Source organism: Colletotrichum gloeosporioides, assembly GCF_011800055.1.
Source record: "Colletotrichum gloeosporioides strain Lc1 chromosome Unknown consensus_27, whole genome shotgun sequence".
In the NCBI taxonomy this organism is placed as follows: Eukaryota; Fungi; Ascomycota; class Sordariomycetes; order Glomerellales; family Glomerellaceae; genus Colletotrichum; species Colletotrichum gloeosporioides.
Genome location: NW_025544672.1, coordinates 448818 through 461084, shown reverse-complemented (window position 1 = coordinate 461084; position 12267 = coordinate 448818). Strand labels below are relative to the sequence as shown.

The window sequence follows — 12267 nt, the reverse complement described above, 5'->3', positions numbered from 1 at the left end:
TAGATTGCATATTTAAAGCCAACAAGAGCATTATTCTGACCATACAAAGGAGGGGTCTTCCCCCGTTCAATTCTCGGTACCGCACAACCCCTCAATCATCACCTGTCACTTTGCGAGCGAAAGCAATTATGCATCAACCACCTGCAGCTGACGAAATTCCTGCTGTACGTTTCCTCCCGTCCTCGTTGCAATGCGAAGATTGTTTCTAAAAACCATCACTTGCCTAACCGTTGACTATTTAGGGACCCGTATTGGGGCAACAAGCAGATGACGACCGATCTGAGACGCAGAGGTACAAAATAAATGGCGCTGTCGTTTGAACGAGCAGAAAATATTGATGCATTTCGTACTAGTGTCTCGACATCGTCCACCGCATCGCTCACCGACAGTGTTCGCGAGTATCGGCTGCTGCATGGGAGAACCTATTCGCAAAAGACGGAGTACTGGGCACCCAACGATAACAAACAGACAGAGGCTCTCGACTTCAAGTAAGACCTTGCATGGTGGCCGGAAGCCTATGCTAACAACCTTCAGCCACTTTTGGCAGCTTGATTACTTCGGCGGAAGGTTGACTTTGGCTCCAATTGGAGACAATCCTCATGTTAGAGAAGCTCATGTCCGTCTTCACTTTCCCCCAAGGGCTGACAGGCGCTGCAGCATGTTCTCGACGTAGGCACTGGCACCGGCATCTGGGCGATGTGAGTTTGCCTTGATGATGTGATCTACGCATCGACTGGAGCTGACTGAAACGTGATTACAGTGATTTTGCCGATACGTATCCCTCGGCAGAGGTCATCGGTGTTGATATTTCCCCAATCCAACCTTCCTGGGTCCCACCGAACGTCAAGTTTCAGATTGATGATTACGAGCTCGACTGGACCTTTCGCGAAAACTTCTTTGACCTCGTCCATATCCGGAACCTTGAGGCCGCCGTCGCCGACTGGCCCAAACTGTACAGCCAGGCTTTCACGCATACCAAGCCCGGCGGATATGTCGAAGTCAAGCAAATCGATATCAAGACACGATCGCAAACTATAGAGTTAACAGATGACCACATTTTTAGCAGGTGGTACAAGAATATTAGCGAGGCCACTGAAAAAATAGGTAAGTCCGTTAAAAATGTGGACGATCACGGTCTGGCCAAAGGCGTCAAAGATGCCGGGTTCGTTGTTGAAGAAGAAAAGGTATACAGAATACCTATTGGAGGTTGGGGCAAGGACGCAACCCTCAGAGAGCTGGGCGCTCTTAACTTGGAGTTCAATGACCAGTCATTGGAAGGCTTCGGTCTCTATCTGTTGAAGGAAGTCCTCGGATGGGAGTACGTGGAGGTCATGGTGTTTGTCAGTGAAATGCGCAAAGCCCTCAGAGACCCGACGAACCAAGCGTATTACAATCTGTGAGTTGGATCGCACTCCTCCGTGCGACTTTGCTAATGTTTCAGGCACTTGGTGTATGGCCGCAAGCCAGAGGAGACTCAAGAGACCCCTGCTGCTTGAATGCCCTAGAACGAGAGGTGTTGAGTGGGGAGCTTGCTTGTTGATTGATGAAAGATGGAAACTTCAGCCACAACCACATAGTGACATGGTACTTTATCGCGAAAAGTCAGGTATTCACAATGACAAAACATCAATTGCGGGAACAAGTCTCTGAAACTACAATCAATGTCCAGCTCCGCAACAAGCCAAGCATCCTCCGTGATATACCCCATGGTGGAGACAAGCTAGATCTTCGAGATAAAGGCCGATGTCACCCCAGCTTAGGACCCGCATTCAAACCGCGCTATTTGATCTGGTTTCGAAAAGCTGACCTGGGCGGTGAGCAGAACCCGTAATCCGGCTTTGATGCTCGCACTCCCGAGCATCTTCAACCGCCAAAACCCCGAAATTTCAACATCAGCGTTGGTGAGGAACACACAACCTCGATGAGGGAATTAAGACCCAATAATCATGAAGACGAGATGATGAACAGAATCCGGGCTGGGCCGCTGTCACATCTCGAACACATGGCCAAGTCTAGGGTCTACGAATCAACCACGTGGAAGCAAGAGCTATGGCGCGATATCCCTTCAGAAAAGACCCAGGCGAACCTTTCTTCGTCCGCAAAGGGTATCCAACCCGCGGTCGCCTGAGAAAGCTTGATGCTTCATTGGTGCGGGGGCACGGACGGACAGGGCCCCTGGGCGGCTCGGTCTGCGACACGCAGAACAGGATCGGACGAAGATAGGATGCCATGCCGATACAAATGGAGGGCGTCTTCCGTCCCGACAACTCGGGCGGTTTTTCTTCCTTTCATCCATTCTTGCTGCCCACTCGTTGTGCGTGATTCCAACGGCCGCCGACACGATGTGCGACGACGAGCCTCCCAGGCCAAGGCCTTCCGACAGCAGTGACAGTGTGATTCCAGTGGTGCGGCCCCCTATCCGTCTGTGGCATTGTCAGGGGTTGAGATGGATTCGGAGGTTTACTGACTCGCGCGACTCGCGCACCTGCAGGATCCGGCCGTTGAAGCTGGCACGGACGATGATATCGCCAGGTAAAGAACGAATCTCCACATTGAATGTTGCGCATGAATTTGGAGTGCTAAGGCGGGGTTGGTTGCAGTATCTATCCGCAGTCAACGGTGTCATTGACTGAAAGTATCATGCAATATCGTGAGATACATGGGCGAACATATACCCAGAGATCAGAATATTGGGGCCCGAACGATGAAAGACAGAGTGAAGCTCTCGACTTCAAGTAAGTTGTTTTCCAATTGCAGGCATTCTTGAAAGTTGTGGCTTGATATCAGAGTCATTTGCTAATCATATTTCCCAGCCACTTCTGGACAACGGACTTTTTCGAGGGCAAATTATTCCATGCTCCCATCGATGATCATCCTCAGGTAGGAGCATTTTCTCTCTACCAAATGTTGCTTTCAAGGCGGGCTGACAAGTGCTACAGAGAATACTCGACATGGGTACCGGTACAGGCATATGGGCCATGTGAATAACCTCAACCTCTGGACCCACATTGCATGCTGATATGAATCAGAGATATGGCCGATCAATACCCCTCCGCCGAGGTCACTGGGGTCGATCTGTCACCCATCCAATCGACTTGGGTACCGCCCAACCTGAAATTCCAAATCGACGACTTCAACCAAGAATGGACATGGCCGAAAGATCATTTTGACTACATCCACGGACGCAACCTTGAAGCTTGCTTCACCGACCTGCCCACGACAATGAAGGAGGCCTACAACCACACTAAGCCGGGCGGATACATCGAGTTCCTGGAGTTCGAATCACAAGCCCGATCACAAGTCGCGGAACTGCCAGAAGAGCACATCTACAGGACTTGCTATACGGCCTTGATTACTGCTGCGAATACGCTCGGAAAACCGGGAGAGAACGTCCGGACGGGTGCGCTTCAGAGGGCGCTAGAGCAGGCTGGCTACGTTGATCTCGTGCATCACAGATGGAAAATTCCGATTGGCGGCTGGTGTGCCGATCCAAAGCTTAAACAATTGGGCTGGATCATTCTCGACTTCTTGAGCGACTCCTTGGAAGGGTTCGGGCTCTACTTGCTGAAGGAAGTTGCTGGTTTTAGTTACGAGAAGTGCCAGGTGATGTTCAGCGAATACAGGGCTGCGATGCGAGATCCGAGGTTGCAGTCATTTTATTACATGTAAGTGTCATCTCAATGAGCCGTGACTTGCTTCTGTCGTCATGCTAACCGGCACCAAGGCACGTCATCTATGCTCGCAAACCAGATGTATCGAAAGAAAAGAAGCCTGCGCCTAGCGCAGCAACGCCGACCCGCGATACGCCTCCGGGGGTATAATGGGAATTCAGCTTTTGGATGAGGTCATTGGTTTTGACTAGCGACAGCGGGTTTGTTTCACAGTCCATAGCTTCCTAATACACGATAGAAGCATGGCACCTATGACTTTCATGAATGCCTCTTGCGCCGCCTATTTCCAACAGACCCTCGTAAGTCATCACTCAAGCCATGCTCAGTGTGTCAAAGGGCCGTCAACTCGTGTCATACGTTCATGTTCCTACTGCAAGTATTGGGAGTAGAGGAACACGTTCATCCATTGCTGCTTCCCTGTAAACCCCATGAGTGTACAAAGCGGAGGCGGGCCCGTCCGCCGAAACCCACGCTTTCGCTTCGCACACTGTAGGAATTTGCAGTTGGTTGGAGACTTTCGGCTCGATTAGGCATGCATATGGCCTGACATTGGCGACCCTTGTCAATTTTTCTGAAGGAAGTCCCGCGCAGCAAACCAACAGAAGCTGCCACCGCAATAGGACTCTCGGACCCGTACGCCAAGAGAACCATTAACTTTCTGCGATTCTCAAAGGCTTTGCTGCAGAAGCACTGTTGGAAATGAGGAGACCTATGTATGCATTTGCTTGCGTTACCCCGATCTCTACCGTAAATTAAATTGGATCCATCCCCCGAGGTAGGTAGTGTTTGTGGGAAGTCTTTTCACTTCACCTGCCCCTGCAGGTCGACAGCTTGCCAAGCGTAACTGGCCACCAGGTGTATTTCATAATAGGAAGAGTCCAAACATGCAGGCCACATTTCACCAAAAGCACCCCTGTTGACCGAATACGCAGCAAAGAGGACTGCCCGGAATGGTATCGACTCCGTGTTCTGAATTTTGATTGGGTCGGGGAGACGGGTTGACGAATCGCTTCCACCCTTGGCAGCTCGGTCTGCAGCTTGTGCATATGACCGATCCATTTACCTGTTCAAGAACCAACAACACTGGATAAAGTCAGTACAAAAGAGGGGTTAACCTCCAACGAATTTTTCACTCTGTGCTCACCACTCTCGCTATGTGCCTGTAGCATCGTGCCCGTCGAGTTTATGCTCTTTGTTTCGAAGCTCGTCTGAATATGAGTGCCAACGCAGAGCCTGTTGCTGCCCCAATTACCGTCGTACGTGGGAGACATCCTTGAATGGAGACTCGAGCTCACAAATGCTGGTGGCATGTAGGATCCAATTCTGGACGTCGAGGGCGAGGAAGAGCAAAACGATGTCAACAGGTACGGAAGCGTTTTACCAGTCCCTGCTCGACAAGCACATGCTCATCCTGGATGTCCGCCAACAGTGTTTACACCTCATCAACGGCGTCTCTCACTGAGAGTATCAGGGAATACCGCGAGATTCATGGCCGCACGTACACCCAGAAGACCGAGTACTGGGGACCCAATGATGAGAAGCAGAACGATGCTCTCGACTTTAAGTGAGACTTTCTGCTTCAATCCACATAGAGAAGAAACTCGCATGTGCCACACGTCAGTTTGCTGATAGTATCAACCATCTGAAGTCATTATTGGATGACCGATTTCTTTGATGGCAAGTTGTCTCTGGCTCCCATAGGCGACAGCCCTCAGGTGAGCAGATTCCAAGTGATCAACAACAACAACAACGGCCACCGCTGACAGATGACCCAGAGAGTCCTCGATCTTGGAACTGGAACAGGAATTTGGGCCATGTAAGACTCGAAACGGTTGGCAATCGAACGAAAGGCGCACGTCCTAATTTACCACACACAGCGACTTCGCCGACAAGTACCCCTCAGCTGAGGTCGTCGGTACTGACCTCTCGCCGACCCAGCCTTCATGGGTTCCTCCCAATGTCAAGTTCCTTATCGATGATTTCGAACAGAAATGGATTGGCTGGCCGAAAGATCACTTTGACTACATCCATGCTCGGAATCTAGAGGCATGCTTCAAAGATGTGCCCGCATTCTGTAAGGAGGCGTACGATCACACAAAACCCGGAGGCTGGTTCGAGATCATTGAGTTCGACACTCGAGGCCGCTCTCAGAATCTTGACCTGGATGAGGACCACATTTTCAACAAGTGGTATTGCTGGATCTGTGAGGGTCAAGAAAAGATGGGTAAGCCTCAGGGCAATGTGTCTTCGGGACGATTCAAGAAAGCCCTTCTTGACGTCGGATACACCGAACTTGTCGAAAAGAAATGGAAGATCCCGATCGGGGCCTGGCCAGCAAAGGCTGACCTCAAGCGACTGGGGCAGTGCAACCTGGAGTTCATGGAGATGTCTATCGAGGGCTTCATGCTTTACATCTTGAAGGAAGTTCTTGGCTTCAGCTCTGCCGAAGTTCACGTCACTATCAGTGAGGTGAGAGCGGCGTTCAGGGATTCAAAGATCCAGCCATACTACTACATGTGAGTCCAGACCAGTCAAAGGGATATTTCTTTGCTTTGCTAACGTCTCTGGAGGAATGCAATGTACGCTCGCAAGCCACTGAAAGCCGAGAAGACGGAGGCGTAAGGACGACCACATGCACATAGGCGGCCGCGCATAAGTACGAGTGCGACAGTGAAACAGAATGTTTTCATCCTGCACAGAACTTAAGCATGCCTTAAATGAAGACGTAAACTGAGAATAAGACGCACCTGGGTTGTCATGTCTCGTTTCATTCCATAGCTGTCGTGGCGAAGTTTTGCAGCGGAGCCAAATCCACCCGCGCCATTATTCAATACCTGTAATTCAACTTGTTTGCAGTATCTTCCTCTTTCTCCGCCAAGACAAGTGATAAGTTCCGCTTTCAAACAAGCAGGCAAAATGAATTGTATGTCTTTGTCAACGTCATGCATAAACTCTGGCTAGCTTGCTAACTACACACACGCCACTTACCAGATACCACCACGAACGTGCGGTATGTACAGTCAATTTGAAACAACCTTTCAGTGGCTTTTAAATGGCGATTGATGACGGAATGAGTTTCTAAAAAGCGTTTGGACTTGTCGTGGCTTTTCAATCGTGCCGCGAAGTCTGGACATGCCTTACACCACCCAAGCGACTCAACACCATCACGAAGCCTCACAACAACAAAAAGAAACATTGCGAGAGCTCCAAAAGACAAAAGAAATGACCCCAACCCGATTTGAACGGATAACCTTTCGATATCAGCTCAGAAACGGTCGCAGGACAGAATCTGGAGTCGAACGCGCTACCGTTGCGCCATAGGGCCTCTTGTTGATATCCGACATTGCCCGAGACCAGCTTATGTTGTGGGCAGGCACTAGGGCTTGCCTCGCAGACCCACTTGCTGGAAAAGACCTCATGCTGCAAGCTCCACATCGTGCAGACAACATGGATGCTGCTTGTACATGTTGGGGTCTGGTCATCAAAGATGGGCAGTTGTCACGGGGCAAGACTTTGAATAGGAAACGTCCGAGGGTAAAAGGGCAGAACCAAAGTCTATTAGACGCTTGCAATCTCAGCTTAGACGAACGAAACAAATGACAAAGTCCGAGCAACAGACGACTCTATCTTTGAAGACCGAACATGACTCAATCAACAACTTGCGCAAATCCTTTAGACGTAGGTAATCTTCGAGCGCTTAACGCATTTGCACTCTATCTGGCGAATGTATGCGACGGCATTCTCGACTAGCATCTTGTCTACCTCCTCTTCAGGGAAGCAAGAGCACTCAGGGTCGCATTCAGAGCAGAATCTGCGAAAGGTGTGGTAGTGAACCTGGGTTTGATCGGGGCAGTCGGGATTGGATACGCGATAGAGGTCGCAAGGCTTTTCGTCAGATCCAGAGACGCGAGTGATGTCTTTGGCGCACTTGTTGCAAGCGATGAAAGCGTATTTGTAGATGCACATTTTGAGTCAGGGTGCTGTTGTTGTGTTTCCCTGATATGTTTTCAAGATTTATTGCGAATACGAGTGAAAAGCGTGGTGTTTGAGAGATCTACTGTCGAGGAGTTGATCTACACGAACCTTGACTGAGTTACTTATACCCCAAGAGAAGGGCCAATGGAAAGGCCATACAATCATGACCAACGAGGGATAGCAAGCGCAAAGTGAGTTACACAAGCTGTTTTCGGAACATGAGTAGCACTCGGGAATACAACACATGTCATTCATCAAGTTGAATAAAGAACTTTTGATTGAGGGTCACCCATTCGCGTCTAAAAGCTATGTGCAGCTAGAAAGGAAAAAGAGTATGTACAAAACTCATGTGGTATCATAGTAGGTCGTGCGAACTTCCTGGAACAACCCTCCCTCGCGACATTGTGCTACCTGGCACGTTTAAGAGTACCAGTTGTTGGGGGTCCACTTGACGTAGCTGGCGTCAATCTTCTTGAGGTCGGGAACACCGAGGTTGGCGGCATCGATGGCGAGCTCGTGCTTGATCATCTGGATAGCCTTGGTGACACCCTCCTCACCGAAGACGTTGGCGAACATGAAGGGACGGCCCAGGCCAACAGCCTTAACACCGAGGGCAAGGAGCTTAATGGCGTCAGCGCCGTAGCGGACACCACCGTCAGCGTAGATCTCAATCTTCTTGAAGATCTCGGGGTCCTTCTCGTAGATCTCGATGGCGACCTCGAGGGAAGAGGGGGAGCCGTCAAGCTGGCGACCACCGTGGTTGGAGAGGATGATGGCGGGGACGTTGTTCTCGATGGCGGCCTCGGCGTCCTCGACGCTCATGATTCCCTTGATGATGAAGGGGAGCTTGGTCATGTTGGCCAGGCGGTGGTACTCGGGCCAGGTGATGAGGGAGTACTCAGAGTCGGCGGAGCCGACACCGAAGCGGGCGGCGCGGTGACGGTTGCCATCGGCGGCAGAGTCGACGGTATAGACGACACCGTTGGCGCCGGAGTCCTCAATCTGCTTGAAGAGAGCCTGGGTCTCGGTGTCATTGGCAGTCAGGTAGATCTGCTGGAAGGCGACCTGGCCCTCCTTCTTGACGGCGGCGATCTCTTCGATGGTCTTGGAGGCGTACAGAGAAGGCATGTACAGAATGTTCTCGTTGCCAGCAGCCTTCATCAGGTTCAGCTCGGCGTCCTCGTGGGCGTAGCCGGCACGGGCGCAGGGGCTGATGAAGATGGGGGCAGAGAAGTTGTGGCCCAGGATGGTGGTGCTACACGAGTCAGCATGAGGTTTTTGGACATGATGAGATGCGCAACCGGGGAAACGGTTCGTCTGATGACTGCGCGAGGGAGCCTGGACTTACCTCAGGGTCTGCTCAATGTTGGTGATGTCGACCATGACACGGGGGCGGAGGCGGTAGCGGTTGTAGACCTCCAGGTTGTTGCGGTAGGACCACTCGCCGGCGGCACCGTTGCGGTAGTAGGTGTAGTTGCGGAGGGGGAGGTAGTTGCGGGCAGCAAACTCGAAGTCGGGGAGGCCAACCATGTTGGTGAGGTTGGGCAGGCTGCCGACCTGGAGGTCAGGCAGGACGCCATCAATACCGGTATCCGGCTCGTTCAGGAACGGGCGGGCGGCGATGGCGCCGGTCGCCAGGGCGGAGGTGATGAGAGCAGCGCGCATGTTGTCCAATAATGAGTGAATGGTGGTGAGTAGTGACAGTCAAGCACGGATGCGATGGGGAAGATCTTTTTTTGAACAGCAAGAATACGCGGCCCTGCGAGGCTATTTATCATTCCACCGCGATGCCACGGCGTCGAGCTGTCAACCCCCCTCTCCTTACTATAAACCTCACCTTCTTGGCATCCCTCCGAGGCTTCTGGATCAAGTCCGCATTCGGGCATCGGAGCGGGCCAGACGCTTCGCCCAAGTGACCAGCTCCATGACGTGCGCCATGGGTATGGTGTTGTTGAGCGGTGCATCCATGGGCCTGGGTGCCCCGTCCAATGTTGGGATGAAAGTGACTGCCTTCCCGTCGCATGAAGGCCCGATGGGAGAAGCTGTCTGCATCCAGGGAAGCATGTCTTGGCAAAACGGGCGCGGTCTTGATTTTTTTTCGGACATGTCGGGGTTGGGTGATACTCGGTAGTCCCAGCGAAGCTGGACGGGGCGGGTCGCTCGATAGACCTAATGCGGAAGCTTGAGTGGCTTGTCACGAGAGAGTGACGGAGGGATTAGAACGGTGGTTTGAACTCAGATAGACGATGTCGACCCGCTGCCAAGTGTGACGGTGCAAAAGCGACCTCCTGATCCGGGGAGAAGACCGTTATCAGATCTGGGACGGTGGGCCAGCAAATACCGTCCGCGATCCACGGGCGCACGACTGACGTATCAAGTTGATGGACGACGGACGGGATGGAGCCAGTTTCACGTTTTTTACAGTGTGTTCCTGGAGTCTTCTACAAGCGAGCCCCCCTGGCAATTGGGTACAGGGATGGGACGGGAAACTGACTCGCCCTGGCAGGAGACATGCTAGCGCTATAACTCGCCTGTGTAATAGCTGAATAATAAGTCAGCCAAGTAATGAGCCAAGTCGTCGCAGTGGGTGATGGCTGCGACCTGATGACAGTTCAGGGCTACGCGAGGGAGGAAATGGGGTCCGCCGTGTGGGCAAGCGCGCGGGTGGTGACAGTGTTGGTTGTGACGCTGCGCCTGGCGAGGGAGCCCGTCCCGGAAGTCTGGATGAGTTTGTTGGCCCGGTCCTTGAAGAATCCCACGTCACGGACAAACTGCTGCTCCCGATTAAAGATGATCTTGGCCTCGGAGGCTCGGTCGAGTTCCGACGTGGTGAAGAAGAGTCCAGGCAAGTGAATCCCAACTTTCCATCATCTACTGTGCGGTGAAGCAAGCAACCCACGTGTCTGTCACTGCGTGGGCAATGTCCCGATTCCCCAGTGCATAGGCTTGGTCGTGTGCTAGTCTAGTTCATCCCTTTTCCTATTCCCCTAATGGTTTGTTTTTCTGTTTGTTGTTAAGTGAAAATCATGCTTGAATCGTCCGGTGTCTGAGAAACACTTCTACATTTTCTTCTTCCTCAAAAACAGGGATAAACCTCCCTCGGTTCGCGCAAGAGGTAGGTCACATTTCCGAGTGTTCATTACAATGCTACCTACCAAATCCGTGATGACGTATTTTGAAAGCGAGATTTGGCTCGACAACTCCATCCAGTTTTTTCCTTCAATTGGGGCATTTCCGAAATCAAAAAGAGTAACTGTGCAAGAAAAAAATTCACTCGCATTCCATTCAACAACATCCCGCTTTTTCTATCGCGAAAACTCCCGACGCTGAACATGGGGTTGCCCAGAAGGTATTGCCAGTCGGAACTATCGCGGACAGGGCCGCGGTCCCCGCGATGTCTTTCAAAGCCACCCGGATCTAATGTGCTCCCGGTGGGTGGTGGTGGCGACCGGGACGCGACAGAACATCGTGGCGGAGCCTCAATGTCAAGACAAGCATTTTTCACAAGAGAAAATTGACGCAAGATTCGCAATCCACGGGAGGCGGTGTCAGTTGCCAAGTAGTCTTGTCTTCCGTGAGAGCCGCCCGTTGTGACGCTGTCACGTTGAGGCCAAGTTTTTCCGTTTTCTCTGCTCTAAACGATAACGAGGGTTTTGACTCGTCTTACAAATCCGAAAGGCAACGATCAGCGTAAAATCAACTGATAGACCCGGGTAGGCGGTCTACCATCTGGTCATTGTCAATGTTGCGCTCTCTACAGCGTGCTCTGTAGATTCTCTATTACTGAGTTGGCGAGTCATCGGCAGTAGACTGCACAGGAACTTCCAAATTTGTCTTCAGAGCCGCTTCTTGCTCGTGTAACTCGCTTCTTTCCCTGCTTGAACACCATGTCCCATCTCGTTTTTGCAAGACACTTGCAGCCGGGAATTATTTGTCAATCGTCATCAACGCCCTACACATTTGGAAAGCAGAAATGCGACATACTACACCATCCATGCATATACATAGAGCTCAACCTGGGCAGCCAGCCACGGAGCGCAGAGTTTTTCTGGAAGGTGGGAGCGCGTCGGGATCACCAAGTCCAATCGCTTCCATCGCAGATCCATTCGCGCAGGCCTGCGATCGACTCCCATGGCTCGGATAGAGCTTGCCCGCCCCAGAGCTCACTGCACCTCCATGTCTATAGTTGCATTTAAGCTACACGGCCTCCCCTTCGATGCAACGAGTATCGGTTCAACTCTGATTCCATTCACAGCTCCGAGCTACCGGGCAGCCGAGAGACAACGCCTAGCGAGCCGAGTCGATCTCGGTCGACGGCCGATCGTCCGAAGCCTCGAAAGCATCCTTCCGGGCCACCACAATGCTAACGGATCCGGTGGAGAGCGCCCCGTCATCGGACATGAAGCCCGGGGCTATTGTGGGCTGCGGAATGTTCTTGACACTTGCATGCGCAGAAAAAACAAAGAAAATCCCCGCATTCCCAAGTTCATTCCAAGTTTGGTCCGGCTCATGACCGACCGGGACGGTTCCGGTTTCCTCCGCCGTAGGATACAAATGAGGCAAGTCGACGGCGGAGGACCATCACGAAAAAGAAAGGTCTAATCTCGTGAGATGCCAAGCG

General features: G+C 51.9%; 2 protein-coding genes across 2 annotated transcripts; one reads left to right on the top strand and one right to left on the bottom strand.

Moving 5' to 3' along the window:
* Positions 1 to 303: 303 nt before the first annotated feature.
* GCG54_00007496 (Secondary metabolism regulator LAE1) lies at positions 304 to 6293 on the top strand (the record flags this gene model as incomplete). The annotated part of the gene is made up of 14 exons (XM_045407477.1): positions 304 to 488; positions 535 to 601; positions 658 to 698; positions 761 to 1396; positions 2601 to 2735; positions 2814 to 2880; positions 2940 to 2980; positions 3030 to 3665; positions 3725 to 3815; positions 5036 to 5235; positions 5320 to 5386; positions 5447 to 5487; positions 5549 to 6187; positions 6242 to 6293. The coding sequence occupies 14 exons, from the start codon at positions 304 to 306 to the stop codon at positions 6291 to 6293; spliced, it is 2898 nt and encodes a 965-aa protein (XP_045266922.1).
* A 1773-nt stretch (positions 6294 to 8066) lies between these two features.
* Positions 8067 to 9311, bottom strand: GCG54_00007495 (Peroxisomal (S)-2-hydroxy-acid oxidase GLO4; the record flags this gene model as incomplete). The annotated part of the gene is made up of 2 exons (XM_045407476.1): positions 8067 to 8901; positions 8995 to 9311. 2 exons carry the CDS (start codon positions 9309 to 9311, stop codon positions 8067 to 8069), a joined length of 1152 nt encoding a protein of 383 aa, XP_045266921.1.
* Between the last annotated feature and the right edge of the window lie 2956 nt (positions 9312 to 12267).